The following is a 17,028-nucleotide window of genomic DNA, read 5'->3' on the forward strand; positions in this document are numbered from 1 at the left end:
ACCCCCACACAACAAAGGATATTTCTCATTTATACTAGAGTAAGATCAGGAGTTTAGTAGTGGCTTTGCATGAGCTAAATTAGGATTTTTGGCTCCTTCCATCTAGGGGCATTACTGATGAGGGAACAGAAGGCAAACTGAGGACAAAGCAGGAGCTGACACGCCCCCCCCACCGCCCCGCCCCGTGGGATATATGTGACATTCCTCACGCACTCCTGGCTGCCCTAAAGCTAAGGAAAGGAAAACAAAATATAGACTTATATAGACTTAACTTATAGAGATCACAATCCTGCAAGACATGAGTCTCCCTCAGTTTACAAATGTCTTAGCGATCTACAAGAACAAAAGATTCCTATCAATAACCTAGCTTCCAGAAGGAAATGTAGATACAATTAAATGTCCTTATAACCTGCAGCCCATTGACAGATACTTGAAGCAGGCAGAGTGTAATGTTAGCCCAGGAATCTCCCAACTGTCTTCATGTTCATGCCTTGCTAGAGGGCAAAACAACCGGAACTTGACAATGGCAAGGCCTCAGGTATCCCGAGTGTCTTCTTTAACATATGAAAATCTTTTTGAAACCTCCCTCTTCCTTATGTCCCCCAACTCCCAAGTATATAATCAGCCACCCCTCACAACCCCCAGAGCAGCAGCTCATTCTGCCCATGGGTTCTGTCCCCGAGCTTTAATAAAACCACCATTTTGGATCAAAGATGTCTCAAGACTTCTTTCTTGGTCATCAGCTCCGGACCTTACCCCACTGAACCTCACCTATATTCCAAAACCCCATCAATTACCATTCCCTAAGATCTTCTCTGAAGGGTTGAGCATGCTGACAAGTATCTCATAGGATGTTTTATGAGCCTAGAGGTAGCATACAACACATCCCCCTACATGCTATTGTCCAAAATACCACCACAAAGTACCAGCCAAATTGCAAAGGATTGGGAGATGTAGGAAATGGGAAACAGGACTGGTGAGCCGTCTGACCAATCTCTACCTATACATAAAACCTTGAAATCATTCTTTTTTTTCTTTTAAAGATTTTATTTATTTATTTGAAAAAGGAGCAAGCACAGGCAGGGGGCGCAGCAGGCAGAGGGAGAGGGAGAAGCAGGCTCTCCTCTGAGCCAGGAGCCTGGAGCCAGTTATGGGGCTGGATCCCAGGACCCTGGGATCATGACCTGATCTGAAGGCAAACGCTTAATGACTGAGCCACCCAGGCAGCCCCAAACCTTGAAATAGTTCTAAAAGTAGTACGTGAAGACATTCATTCTATTATTTCTTGTAAATAGGTGACAGAGAGACAGGGAGACAGATTTCCTATGTTATCCAGGCACTGTTTCAATTGCTGGAGATAGAGTGAGTGAACAAAAACCCACTGATCCTTCCCCTGTGAAATTTACAAAGTCTGCCTGTGGAAACACACAAGCACTGAAGGATTAGTGAGAGAACTGCCAAGTGCTCTAAAAATGAGGCAATACAAAAGGATGCAGAAAGGTTGCTATAATAGATAGGTGCTCTAGAAAGTCCCTCCCACCCTCAGCCCCAGAAAGGTGAAATTTGAGAGAGATCTTTCACATTCTTGTTGCTAAATTCAACATTTATTTTGTTGTGGAAAAATAAGAATCCGACCGGCGAGAGACCAAGTGACACTCGGACAAGTAGGAGAACTCGGATTTATTTTATGCCTGCGGACCCAGATGAGCTTGTGCTCGAAATTCTGGGCCCTGGGCAACGGGGTTACAGGGCTTTTATAGAGGACTGCAGGCAGTCATGTTCCAAGGGCTATGCTGACTGCTGGTAGGTGGGTTTAAACTGGGGGAGTGGGGGCTGCTTTAGGCGGGAACAGTAGTGCAGGGAGCCTGTGGCGGGAAGCCTGTTTACAGAAGCAGAAACCACTGGTTATCTCTTGCTCCCAGTAGGGCTTCTGGTTATCTCTAGCTTATTGTTAGTAACTTTCCATCTTCTGGAGCCTGCTCTGGGCAATTTCCCTCTTCAATTGGTTCATGTTTCATTCTGTTGCTCTATTAGCAGCATTTGGATCTGCTGCGCATTCTCTTACTTAAAAAGATGTTTTACTTGACTTCCAAGGCGTAACCCTCTACTGTTTTATTCCTGTCACTGTTTCTTAAGGCTGCTATAAAGAATACCACAAACTTAGTGGCTTAAACAGTACAAAACCGTTATCGTGCAATTCTCGAGGTCCAAAGTCCAAAATGGGTCTCAGGGCGCTAAGGTGAAGGTACCAGCAGGGCTGCATTTCTCTCTAGAGGCTCACACAGAGAATCCATTTCCTTACCTTTTTCAGCTTCTCGAAGCTGCTCGCTCTTTTGGGCATGTGGCCTCCTCCTTCTGTCTTCAGAACCAGCAGTTTTGCATTTTTCTATTCATTCTTCCAGAGTCAAATCTCCCTCTGACCACTTCTGCCTCCTTCTTCCACTTTTGAGAACACTTACAACTACATTGAACCCATGCAGAAAACCCAGGATAACCTCCCATCTCATCTAAAGTTGTCTACAAACCCTCTCTTGTCGTGCAAGGTTACACACCCCCCAGCTCTGGAGATTAGGGTGTGGATATATGGGGGTGGGGGTGGGGGAGGATGCATTATTCTGTCTACCACACTCACAGACTGCTTTTCTCAGTTTTCTTCCTACTCTTTCTGACTTTTCATGTGGAGTATGGGCAGGTATACAGCTGTATTGATAGTTAGAATATTGAAATATTTTAATATTGATTGTTGAGTAGCCTTAATGATAACCTTACCAATAACCCTGAGCCCCAGACATTTCCGCCTCCCACCCTGAGTCCCTGACCTACCCTGAGGACCGCATACCCCTGACCCCACTGCGTAAAGTCAATAATGTCTGGCATAATTAGAGACTTTGAGGATTGGTCAACGCTCAGGTGTTTTGAATAGCCTTCCTGGGAGGGTCTGTTCCTTAGGTGTGGTCATTTTCTTGGTGATTTAATCCAGTCTTAAGACTTTAAATATTATCTATGCTGATGGCTCACATTTTCACTTTTGGACGAATTCCTTCTCCAAAGCCTCAGAATCCCGTGCGTAGCTAACTCTTCAACATATCCGCAAACGTGCGATACACATTGAAAACACAGCTCATTCAGAAGTGAAACGCTGCCTTGCTCCTTACCTCAGTTTGGCCCAATCCCCTAGTCTTCTGTCTTGCAGGAAACACCGAGTCAATCTATTGGCTTTGTCTTAAAAACAGGGGACTCTCTCTTGTTGCCTCTACTGTGAGCAACCTGGTCCAAATCACCGTTAGCTCTCACCTGTTATTTCAGCACCTTCTACGTTCTCTCTCGTTTCCTTTGGCCTTTTCTCAACACAGCAGCAAGAGTGAGTGATTACAAAATTTCCTGCTCCAAACTCTCCTTTGGCTTCCCTTCTCACTTAGGGAAAGCAATGCCCTTCCTTTGGCTTAGATCACATCTATAATCTCTGAATCTCCTGTTACCGCTCTGAAATTATCTCCTTGTTCTTTCGCTCAGCCCCACTGATAGCTTTATTTTTCAAATAAGCCAGGATGCTCCCTGCGCCTGAAAGACTCTGCCTCCTTGTTTGTACTTGCCATTTCCTGTTTCCAGAACAGTCTTTCCACAGATCCACACAGCTCAATCCTTTATTTTCTTTCACTATTGACTTAACTATTACCCTATTATGGAGTGCTTTCCTTGACCACTGTATTAAAAATTGTGTACCTTAACTCTTCAGCTCCCCCTTCCTATTTTATATTCCCCCCCTAGCATTTTTCACTTTCTAATATACTATATATTGTACTTAATTCATGCTGGGATTTTATGTCTTCACCCACTAGAATATGAACTCTATAAGGGGACAGATTTTAGTCTGGTTTGTTCGTTGTTTATCCCAGAGTCTAGAGCAGGCTTCCAGTCACTCATAGTTAAAACTTGAAAAATTGAACAAGACATGTGCTTTAGACTTTAAAACTTATAATAATAAAGAAAAGGTAAAAGTCAAGGTTTAGAGATAAAATTGTAATATGTTAATAACGAGTGTATAAAACAAGTTCAACTTCTCTGTAGATAATTAGTGAAAATATATCACAAACTTTAAATATGCATATATTTGGGTACTGTAAGTCCTCTTATTAAAATCTATCCTAAGAAAGGAATTAATAATGTATGCAAAGATTTGGCAGCAAGGAAAGCCACCAAAATCTTGTTTATAATAGTGAAAAAAGGGGCCCCTCGGTGGTTCAGTTGGTTAAGAGTCTGCCTTCAGCTCAGATCATGGTTCTGGGGTCCTGGGATTGAGCCCCATGTTTGGCTTACTGCTCAGGTGGGGTGCCTGCTTCTCCCTCTCCATCTGCCTCTCCCCCTGCTTGTGTTTGCTCTCTCTCTCTCTCTCTCTCTGTGTCAAAAAAAAAAAAATCTTAAAAATATATAATAGTGAAAAAAATTTTAAATCAAAACCTTCAAATTTTTAAATATAGAAACTTAAACCAAAGGAAGTGTATTTATACAATGGAACAGTATGCAATCATTAAATATGTATTTAGATAAATTCTCATTGATATAGGAACTATTTGCAATACACTGATAAATGAAAAGAAACAGTCTATAAAGAGAATGTGCTGAATGATGTGATTTTTGAAGAAGAAATGTATATCCTTGCACATTAGTCTGAAAGAATGGACAGTTGTTAACAATGTGGTTTCTAGAATGGAGTGGGCATGTCTTTCTTACTTACCTAATTTTAAAAAATTTTATTTTAAAATAATGATCATATAGCACTCTTATACTGGGAAAAATCAAAATTTTGTTTGTACTGATCTTTAAAAAGCCATTAATATTATATGTGTAAAGGTTTAAGTGTGAATTTGATATAAATATTCCCCTTCATGGCATTTTTTATGTTTATGTTCAATGTCCTGCATTAGTAAGTAGGGCCTGAGGCTCAAAATTTGTTTGTGGAATAATCTCTTTGGATATTTTAGGTTTTTTGAACCCTAACCTGTGGAAGCTGTCTGGCTACAGGGTAAGGCTATCGAAAAATGTCTTTAATGTGACTGCTGACAAGTTCATTACATTTATGCCATGTGATGAATCTGATATTTTACCTTAAAACTACCCCACCCCCTGCTCTGTCTCTAGGCAGTACTACTTGGGCGGTAGTGTGCAACCTAGTTCCGTGGAGCAGAAGAAGGGGAAATTCCCAATCTGGCCAGAATGGAGTGAGGCTGACATAAACGCGGAGAAGTGGGACGCAGGCAAAGGTGGAAAAGAAAAAGACAAGACAGGAAAAAGCCCTGTGTTTGTAAGTCTGCTCGTGTGTGACTAGAATTCCTCTTAGTCTTAAATTGTATAATAGAATAAGATTTGTTAACATGGAAGAGTGCTCATTCTTCTCCAGAGACTCCCTTCAAAAGAGAAATTTTGATTTTGTCCACCTGCCTCCGTCCATCTTGCCTGTCTTTCCAAGCCTTCCAAGTCTTAGATCTGGGCTTTGCTAATCACATTTGAGTAAGTGAAAGGAGAGACATGATCAAAGTGACGTAATGAAATAAAGGGGACATTGATAGAACAGTTTAGATAGTAGATTTTGGACAGGGTTGGGAACCAAGCATTTAGACAGAGTGGTTTAGAGAATGAAAGCCCCAGCAGGCCGGTGAGCTGTGATCTGGGGATGATAGGAGATTTTTTTTTTTTTTAAAGATGTTATTATAAGTGTTGAATCTCTCCTAATATTCCCCCTCAAGATATTTGGGTAAAGATCTCTGGTACTATTTGTTTATTTATGACCATTGAAACATGATGTGCCCCTGGGATTGGAGCTGAGAATGGTGTTCCTACATTTCCCAACCATATTATCTTAGGTTCTTCTGCCTATTTAAACATGTTTACTCTATTTCTAAAGACTTCTTTGTTGAGGATGTGAGTCTGGGTTGCATATGACCCATTTGGGGCATCTGGGTGGTTTAGTGGGTTAAGTGTCTGCCATCAGCTCAGGTCAGGATCCCAGGGTCCTCAGATGGAGTCCCACATCTATCTCCCTGCTCAGTGGGGAGCCTGCTTCTCCTTCTGCCTGCTGCTCCCCCTTCTGGTGTGCTAGTGAGCGCATGCTCTCTCTCTCTCTCCCTCTCCCTCACTCTCTCAAATAAATAAATAAAATCTTTAAAAAAATTAAAAAATAAATATGACCCATTTATTTGATGTAGCAATTCATTTAACAAAAATGTTTATAGAACACAATGCAGTTTGGAAACACAAACAAGATTGCCGGAATGACTGGGCTGAACTCTGGGGTCTTTATTTACATAGAGAACTCCGGAATGGTACTTATTAGTAATTATATTTTGCTCACAAAATGCAGAATTATAAACTGCATGATTCATTACAGTAATTTGTTCACAAAAGATAATAAATGCAACTAATTGCTGATTCTGTTAGTATGTGAACAATTTCAGATTAGGAATGCACGAGGGAATACATTCTTTGCACCATACCTAGGATGATTGTGGAACTTTTAGATTCATAGGGCTTTTGAACTCTCTGGGTTCAAATGAAAATGGTCATATTCTACATATTTTTAACAGAAATTTACAACTAATGTGGTTGTGTGTGAATTTACATCAGGAAGATAGACTATACAAATCGTCAGGTAAGCATGGCGCTCTAGAAAAGATCTAAAGATGAGTCATTCCCAAATGTGAAGGAACAAGAGGGAGGAGAAGAGCAGAAGTGCCTGAAAACTTTGAAATAGGAAATAAGATATAAACTGTAACATTTTAGTTGCAGTGCAAGTAAGCCTTTATCAGATGATGATGAAAAAATCCTGCAGATCTCTGGGAGCTTAGGCATCAAATTCTGGAACTTATCAATGTTATTGAAACAAGGGCGAATCTGTTGGAAGAACATTTATTGGAGGAAAACCACTGAGACTAGAGCAGTAACATGTGTGCTGGTTACTTGATGCCCATTTCATTTGGGGGCAACATATAGGAATGCTGCTAGCTGAACATCAGACCCCAACATTGATTCTATGGCCCTTGGATTATGGAGCTGTATAAAACTGCATGACTAGGGCAGCTCCAGCCCTTCTCCTGTGGTGAATCGGGACTATTCCAATGGAGAATGACACTTCAGAACCTTAGCCAACACTCCATTCTGCCTCTGCCACCTTTATAAGGCAGGAGAGCGGCAGGTCAAACCCTGGTTCTTACAACAGCACAAAGGCACCATCTGGGATACAATCTTGCTTCCCACTCCCAGTTCTGTTCTACAACCTCAGCATTCATGGCTCGGGAAGCGACAGTCCCTCACGAAAGTGAGTGGTGGACACCCCCAGCATGTTGCATTTGCAACATCCATATCTTACCAGGATCAATTACCTTAAGCATCCAACTATAGCAAGTAGCCTTGGAATTTTATAGAAAGACTCTTCTTTAGATGTGAGGCTAGTGATCAGGAAATCAGCATCAGATAATCCAGAGTCAGGTCTCATTTCTTCAGCTAAGTGACAGCAACAAAAAGACATGATGGGTGAACCAAATTGAGATATATTTAATGAAGCATTGTAAGGTGGATATAAGAAATAAGAAATACACTTAAGGCAAAATGACATGGAAAGATTACCATTAACTGAACATGGAGAAAAGGGAATCATACCAGATTATGATATGATAAACTCCCATTTACCTTTTTTTTTTCTCCTCAAAGATATTTAATAATTCAAGGCATGAAAATGAAAGGCCAAGCAGAAAGTAGTGGCTTGGGGCTTATCCCAGTTTCTCGGGGCTGAAGAGATAGATGATACTGACTGGGGCTGCAAGAGCAGCCAAAACTTGAACCCAAATCCCAGAGGTAATTTCAGAATCACAATCTGAAAATTTCCCATATAGTTTTATTTCAAGATATTTACCCATATCCTAAGCTATACGTGTGAAGATTTTGCTGCTGAGCAAATGAGTAAAAAGCAGCAGCTTGGAAGCTAAATAACGGAGAAGATATTTCATGATGCTATGGCAAGAGACTGGAATTTAGGGTATACCAAGGTGAAGGGGCTCAGACACTCCACCCTTTCAGTTAGTACCCCAACATGGCTGTAGCATTCTGTAGTGAGTAAAGGAAAACCAAACAGCCCTACCAAATCCTGAGACCTAGTGTTGACGGGGTCAAGTTCATTTTGTACTTTGCCTGCCAGAAAGGAATAAAATCCTCCTCTCTGGAGGAAGACATCATTACTCAGCACCCATATACATTTTTATATGCAACGTATATCATACAATCAAAGTTTACTGCACATGAAAAGAAATAGGACTAAGTGGCTGAAAAACAGGAGGAAAAATTAAATAATAGAAATAGAACCACAGATGACTCTGATTTTGGAATTGTCAGGGGACTTTAAAATAACTGAATTAATATTTGTAAGGGAAAAAAATGACATGAGGCAACCTCAGAAGTCTAGTGTGGCTATTGGAAACTTCGGTCTATTGTTCAGGGACTCATTCTTTGAACATTTTGACTAGATGTTGGGATTGCCTTTGTCTTCATTCAAAGTATTCCAGTATCTTAAATATGCTGCAGACACACATAGACACTGTGTAAAGCTCAGGCAGTACCCTCGAATATAACCCGTTTCTCAGGTCACCCTAGCATTAGGATAAAAATATGATTACCATAAAAATCACAAAATGGTATTTACTTGCCCCTGTCACTATGAACTCAGGTGAAATTTAGTGCTCCTTTTTTTCAATACAGATAGTTTATATTCCTACAGCATTGTTTTTGTAGTCCCAGCATTTTTCATTTTTTTTGTAAGGACCCCTCCCACAGCCTAACCACCTTAGGAGCTGTGAGAGCTTTTACAGAGTAGCTACTTGAAGTCTAACTTACTCTGCTGCTAGCATTCGAGAGTAGACAGTTGGATATCATTCTTCCTCCAGAGCTCACTAATTGACCCATACTAAAGGCTCAAAAGTTAATAAATTAATAGCATTTTTGGACATTTATTTCAGAGAAGTAGAAATTTATGTTCATATAAAAACCTGTAAAATTTATAGCAGCCTTATAAGTAATAGTCCCAAATTGGAAACAGCCCAGATGTCCTTCAGTAGATGGATGGTAAACAAACAGATATCCATATCATGAAATATTACTCAACAATAAACAAGAACAAACTATTGATACATGCATCACCTTGAATGAATTGGACATCCAAGGAATTAGGCAGAGAGGGGAAAAATGCCAATCCACAAGGTTGCATGCTATATGATTCCATTCATATACCATCATTTTTTTGAAGATTTGTTTATTTATTTATTTGAGAGAGAGAGCAAGCACTTGTGTGCATGGGAGCAGGGGGAGGGGCAGAGGGAGAGGAAGTGAGAATCTCAAGCAGACTCCCCGCTGAGTGCAGAGCCCAATGCAGGGCTTGATCTCAGGACCTTGAGATCATGTCCTAAGCCCAAACCAAGAGTCAGATGCTTAACGGACTGAGGCAACCGGATGCCCCTCATATAACATTACTGAAATGACAAAATTAATGAAAAAGAGACCAGATTAATGATTGCCAGGAGGTAGGGATTATGCAGGTGGTCAGGGGGTTGGAGGGTGGGCATGGACATAAAAGGGCCTAGGAAGGATCCTTGTACTACCGGAACTGTTCTATATCATGACTGTGTCAATGTCAATATCCTGGTTGTGACATTGCACTATGGTTTTGGAAGATTTTACCACTGGAGAAACTGATCAAAGAGAACACAGGAACTCTCTTTATTATTTCACACTATGAGGTGTGAATTTATAATTATCTCAAAATAACATGTTTAATTTTAAAAATTAATATGTGGAAGTCAGATACAAGGTACAAATTTCATTGGCATGCAATCATATTTATGATTTTTAAATCTTCTCTACTCGAGCAAAAAACAACAACAACATTTTCAGTGCAAAACGTGTCCATATCTGGTCCATCCAAATCGTTCCCTACCATACCTACCTCACACTCCAAAGCAGCTCATGCTCGCTTAGACTACTTCCTCTGCAGTAAAATGTCACTCAGCAATCCAGGTTTCGTTCATTAAATACAGTATTATTAACTTCAATAATCAGCAAATACTCCATGAACTAGCTCTGAGAGCAAACACACAAAGTGCTCTATAAATGTGTATTTATTGATCAAATCTATGCACTTACTAATTTTTATTAGGGTTGAGTTGCTTTCATTTTAATAGAACCAAATGGAGAAAAAAACCCTCAATATATTAATATATTTTTATATAGCATTTTTTTGAAGACCCTGAAGGAAAGATTGAATTACCACCATCGCTGAAAATTTATTCCTGGAAACGTCCACAGGATTTTTTAATTACTAAGGTAAGAAAGATTTTCATTATCGAACAAAATACATATTAACTATGGGCTATAATATCCTTTTAAAACCATGTAGGGTACATTTTTCTCACGGTATTCAGTAAGAAAAAGGAATTACTTTTTAGGATTTAATAGAAATAAATGTTCATTAGCATAGTTTAATATGTCTTGTACTGGCTCCCAAGTGAATATTGAAATTTTGTTTAGAGTCTTGAGTTTTCTTTTTCTCTACATGATATCAAAGGAGAGTCTAAAATGTGTGGGAAGTTATTCCTTAATTTCTGACCGACAGACTTTCCCTTTACTGCTGCGTAGCAGGAAATTATGCGGCGTGAATTCTGTTTACTCTAGTGTTTATTAGTTTTAATTTTCTAGCCCAGGAGATTTGCACTTAGCTCTCTGCATTCCAGGTGTTCTTGAAGCATTTTCCAAGGGCCATCTTCATTTCTGGATGCCATGCCCAGCCACTTGGATCACATTGACTGGGACATCACCAAAGAAACCATCCTTTTAAATAGCACTACGTACATGAAAACGTTAGATCTACTGGTCTATCTTCTTAACTGCTATGTTAGTTTGAATATATTTGCTGTTTCCAAGGGTCTAATTATCACTGATTCCTTTTTTACCTGTATGGATCTCCTATCATTTTCATTTAATGCATGGAAAACCAGTAGGCTAAAATAGTTATTTAGTGCTAACCAAATGCTTGTGAAGGAGCTGATTCTTCCATTTACTATGGAATCCATTGAATCTCAGTTTCACACAGTGATTTTATTCCTAGAATTTTTAGCCTTTATAAGCACTGCTACTATTGCAAGAAAATACAATTTATCCACCATATTTCCAATTACTGTTACCAGCTGAGAAAGTCAGATAATCCTAAATTCAAAGATACTTAGTAAAATGAGAAAATAAGAGGATATATTTCAACAGAATATTTATTGAATGCCTGCTTATAAGATATTTTAAATAAATCAAATGTACATGAACCATGCCTTTAAATTACTTATAATGTTAGATAATATTGGCATGAAGAATATAAATTCTATGGCCTTAATATAGTGCACTTAATAATAGTGCATTATTAATAATATTCAGGCTCTGTGCAATGGAGGTGTAGAGTTTACATTCCTTGCAAATAAAGGTTATTAATTCCCTGAAGTGAAAGTGTTTCAAATGTGAGTAAGTAGACAAGTTATACACCATCTCTTTCTCTTTTTAACATACTTTAGTTCTGAGAGATAGCCCTTGTATTGTAAGTAAATTCATCCATTGCTGATGACGACACTTCTCCCTACATTTATCGAAACGTTGCCACCTATCTCAACAGCTCTGTTCTGCACTGACTCTTTCTCTTGTTCCTGTGCTCAAACTCCTCTTGGAGTATGGACCAGAACAGCCACAACGGGAAGTCTAGCTAACTAGGAAAGTCTTAGAATAATGTTTTTCAAGTTTTAATGTCTAGAACCACGGTAGTAAATACATTTTATGTTGAAACTCATTAAATGTAGGCATACAGAAAGCTTAAACAAAAATTTAACAAAACAATAATGACCTTTCTATGTGAGATTTACTATATTCTACTCTAAGCCAAAGATGAAGACAGAGGACGTGATTTAAGTTAGAGAGAAGCCACATTATGAAAAACGTTAAAAGCCTAGATTTAAGATATCAGAATCAACATGGACTGTAAACTGAGGAAGTTAACAAGACCTGACCACTGAGGGGTGATCAGATTTGTTTATTTCTGAGAATCAGGTGTGGATGGATCAGATCCTTGACTGAGGATTATATTGAACAGATGTAAGATGTCCAAAGATGTATGCTTGAGTCTCAGTTACAGGTATAAGGAATAGAGACCTCTGTAGAGACTTCTACCTTAATATTTGCTGTCTTTTACACATCATCAGTTTCTCTTTTATATATGTTGGCAGGCAACTATTAAGTTCCTCTTCTCAAATTTTAGTTATTCAATATTTATTTAATCTATAGCTAATCAATTTTAATGTCCATTGGTACTTGCTGAAGAGTATGGACATTTTGGAAGTGCAATTAGCCAAACCAGAATTTAAAATACATATTTTTGTATAAAATAGTTTATATAATACATATATATATATGTAACTTACTATGATCATAAATTATAAACTTAGATTCAATTTAGGCCTTCAGTGTAGTTTGGGGTTAATTTTTCTCAGACATAAAGAAATATTTTATTGAGTTTTCAAGATGCTAGTTATACATGTGATTGATGTAGTTGATAGCATTAGTTTCCATGAAAATCTATTTTATTAATCAAAACCGTATTTCTGTTAATTTGATATGTTAAGTATATAAGCTTGATGTGAATTGTAAAGAATTTTTAAAAACTGTTACAAATTATATTTTTCCTTATTACATTTGTTCCTTAGTGGTCTAAATACATAGAAGCATCTTTAGATATATACCAACTAAATAATGACCATCAGATGATTTTTTTTAAAAGATAAGAGGATTTGAAATTGGGCAAGATTTTTAAAAGCTGTCATACCTAATATTTTTTATCAAAGGGATGAAGATATTTTTCCTGCTAGCATGTGTTAACTAAGCTTCAGGTTTAACTTGAAAGGTTAATTTAAATTTCAAGTCATTTTTTAAACTCTCAGATTGTGTATATATGCTTGCTGAGATCATCTGCATATATTATATCTTACAACATTTCATTTGTATATGAAAATACTGTGATAGGCATCACATTATTAAGTGAATGTCATCCGTAGCTTTAACAGGGTTATCTTATGGAATAATGAGCTTTATTTTTTTTTTTTCTTTTAATTCCTCTGGTTGGGAGAAATGAAATCAGGTTTGACTTGTTCATATCACATGAAACTATATTTCATTCAGCTACATTTCCTTTACTTTTACTAAGGAGTAATACCTTATTTTACATGTATTTTTAATTTCAGGCTCCAGTAGTTGTGAAAAATGAAATCCTGTTTGACTTGTTTTCAGCAAATGAACATTTATTCTGCAGTGAGGTATGTAGGGAAGTCTTAACTGAAGCCTGATTGCAGAATACTTTCCAGACCTGCTTAAAACAATTCTCAGACCGACGATTCCACTTCTCCCTTGCTCACCTCTAAGTTTTGGTATAACTCAGTATTTTGTACACCAGACATTCAAAGAGGAAGAGAAGCCTCTTCAGTTGAGTTTAATGAGCAAATGGTGGGAAAATGTTAGTGTTAGCATTGCCGTGCCCCTATTTTCCTGCCCATAGGCCCACAGTAGCTGTGATCTCACAATCTGGGCATTTCTCCTCTTGATCCACATACCTAGCAATTGACTTGAAGTCGCTTGGAACTTGCTCTCCAGGGTGCTGAAGGTCAGGGTGTCCTGATGTTGTTTGACTAGCTAATGCAGGGAAAATGTCACCTGAACACCTCCCGCTCTCCACCCTGGGTTTTCTCCAGCAGAGGCAGACCTGTTTCACTCGCCTAAGGAGGTTATTTCAGAAGCAGGGCATTTTTAAAAAATTATTTTCTTCCAGAAAAATATTCTGACCCAGTCAGAATTAATAGTCATTATTGATTCAAACACTTTGTCTTTCTTATTTTAAATACCTTGACCAATATTAAAGTCAAAACATTTCTTTCTTCAACCAAGTTGTACTGATTAGTATAATGTTATCTCTGAATTGTTTTATACTTTATATTTTAGTCTAAAATATGGTTATTTTATGATCCAAAGCATGATTAGACTTCAGCTTTTCATTTTTTAAGGAAGTATAAAATATTTTATAGCAAAATTCCCAGATATACATACAGGAAGATACTGGATTTACCTTTCTTTTTCAACTAAACTAAACTTGTAGAAATGTCCTAGATAATGTAAATTAAGGAAAACATAAATCTTATAAGGTTAGTCTCAAGTATTTAATCTTCTTATAAACCAGGCAGTTAAACATGAGATGATTATTTCAGAAAATCCGATACTACTAAGGGTAATGTATTTACTTAACGCCCACTGTGACCCAGAGATTTTTTTTATACATTGTTTCTATTCCCTATAATATGCTGAAAAATAGATAGCATAATCTGCATTTTACAGACTGCATTTCATAAACTGCAACTTAGAGACGGTGTAATGACATGCCCCAGAGCAGAAGGAACTGAAAGAAAATTCAAATCCTGGTCTCTGTTTCTGCTCTGAAGCTCAACTCCCCACTGCACCTTGCTGCCCGTTGAAAACTCTGCAAGTGGAGTTTTACTTAGAGCACTTCTGCACCTACAGATTGGCATATGAAATATGAGACTTGGAGAATATTTAAATGTGTGTGCAATTTTAATTCTCTCTCATATCGCGTTCCTTGTCTAGCTGATCCTACTGACATAGAAGAGATCATTTTCTTCTCAAACTTCTCATTTACGGAAGAGTAGCTTAATCTTTATATAAAGTTAATCCCAAAATAAAATCATCACAGCTCTCAGAAGCATTCAATCTCTCTCTTTCTGTCTCTCTCTCTCTCTCTCTCTCTCTCACACACACACACACACACACACACACACACACACACACACAGAGCTGAAATGAAGGTCAATGTCAAAAGGAGGTCAACGTCAAACCACTGATAGTTTACTCTGGAAGACAGCTCTTAGTTAAGTGTGTTTCATGTTAAGTCTTTTTAGTTTGTATTGTGACTATATTTCCTGACAACAAAGGCAAGAACTATGACTTTATTCTGTAGGTCAGAAATAAAAATGCGAAGCACATTATATGTAGAATTTAATGTGAAAAAGTAGATTGGAAGTAGATTTTCGACTGGTTTCCTGCATAAATTACAGTACCAACAACTGAAAAGCAATTGATTAACACTAGTGACTTTTGCCTCTAGCTGATGAGATGGATTATCAGTGAAATCTATGCAGTGTGGAAGATATTCAATGGAGCTACTTTGAACAATTATTTTAAAGGGAATGCAGGGGAACCTCCTCTTCTCACCTGGAAGCCCTGGGAGCACATCTATTCTCTGTGCAAGGCTGTGAAAGGTCACATGCCTTTATTCAATAGCTATGGAAAGTATGTCGTGAAACTTTACTGGATGGTAAGTAAGTTCATGTTCATGTGCGTTAAAATTAGTCTGTCCCTCATATTGAAATATATTTGTCTTACACGCTGTTACCTAGGCTAATACAAGATCGTGCTGTTTATACAGGACGTCAGCTGTGCAGTCACTGGGAAGATCTGTCCTACATGTGTAATTTGGGATCGATAACAAACATCGTTGTCTGTTCTGAGACCCCCCCGTCCCACCTGCTTTTTACACTGGTGTTGCTTGGAACACGGAGGGGTCGGTCCTCTGCTATCTCTGTCCTCTCAGGCAGGGGTGCTGGGTGGGCAGGCGGAATCATGGGGCTTTCTCTGTGATGTGGGATGGGGTTCTTGAGCAGAGGGAGTGCTTGAGCATGGTCCATTCTTTCTCTCCTGGGATTTGCTGCTACTGAGGGGCCTGGTCCCACCCAGGTTTGCCCTAAACTTGAGATTTGTACTCATGTTAATAAATCTTACCTTGACAAAAAGTTTTTGCTTCTGCCTGAAAGGGAGCAAATGGGATAGTAGAAATAGAGAATTCAAAATCCCTTGGTTAATAAGGCAAAGTAGGCTCACACCACATTTAGCAACACTAGATTGTGAAACACCTTTGAGTTTTTGTTGATGGGATAGTCTTTCTAAAGGCCCAAACTCATAGGCAGGGCCAGCTACATGATTTACAGAGCCCCCTGTTAAAAAATTATTAGGAATTTCAATATGGTGATAGTCGCACTTAAATAAAAAGCATAGGGTCCTTCTAAGTGTGAAGTTCCTTGTGACTACACAGGTTGTACACCCATGAAGTGGTCCTGGTCACTAAGGAAGAATGTTCTTCAACATTTGAGGACGTGGGAAAGTATGAAAAGTTAATCATCCCATTCTATATTTCTAAAGAACATGACTTTTTCCCCAATGAGCCAGAACCATCCATCTTTCCTGGGATAGGGAATGCTGAGAGGCCAATGCTTAGGAATTAAAGGGATCATTACACCAGGAAGGTAAAAGTAAAGAAGGTAATATTTTCCTCTCATCTCTAAAATAGGATTTTTGTTTTGATGTTCACTGCAAGACAATAGACTTTGAAAGTCAAAACTGTGTGAGGAGAGAAAATTACTTCCTAAATGCCTTTATCTTCCTTATTTACCAACCAGGGAGCAGATTTGGCAGTCAAGAGCTCAAAGTTATACTGTGCATGGAGGAGTGAGAATAAGGATATGGTAATAAGAAGGTAGATGCATTGTGGATAGGGTTAAGGGATTACAGAGAGAAGGCAAACACTGGCAGAGTGAGGAGGTCAAATGCCTGGGTATTTTCTCCCCATCCCTCCCCCACCCATTTTCCACACATTTGCTTACACTTGAGGTGGGAGTGAGTTCAAAATGATTAAGAATTACAAAGAAGCATCGGTAGAATATTAAACCAACCCTGTTAGTTTCTCTTTCTCTGCTTCCTGACGTCCTTCCTTCTTTGCAAATTTCCTTCTGGACAGAGGCCAACATTTATTAACACTACATTCCATTTTACAAAGAAACTGTGATTTATTTCTCTTTAACTGTACTGATTCCCCATAAGCCCAAACCCATTTGGATTGAGAATTAA

The 17,028-nt window shown here is 38.6% G+C and overlaps 1 protein-coding gene across 1 annotated transcript in view; it reads left to right on the forward strand.

Annotated features, from left to right (window-relative positions):
• Window positions 1-17,028, forward strand: part of ADGB (androglobin) — a 162,908-nt gene that overhangs the window by 18,539 nt on the left and 127,341 nt on the right. The window contains exons 2-5 of the mRNA XM_034669608.1: window positions 5,140-5,302; window positions 10,270-10,362; window positions 13,308-13,379; window positions 15,233-15,442. Coding sequence (XP_034525499.1) covers window positions 5,140-5,302; window positions 10,270-10,362; window positions 13,308-13,379; window positions 15,233-15,442 — 538 coding nt within the window. The remainder of the gene's footprint in view (window positions 1-5,139; window positions 5,303-10,269; window positions 10,363-13,307; window positions 13,380-15,232; window positions 15,443-17,028) is intronic.

The sequence above is a fragment of the Ailuropoda melanoleuca genome, chromosome 10 (genome assembly GCF_002007445.2).
Source record: "Ailuropoda melanoleuca isolate Jingjing chromosome 10, ASM200744v2, whole genome shotgun sequence".
NCBI classification, from domain to species: Eukaryota; Metazoa; Chordata; class Mammalia; order Carnivora; family Ursidae; genus Ailuropoda; species Ailuropoda melanoleuca.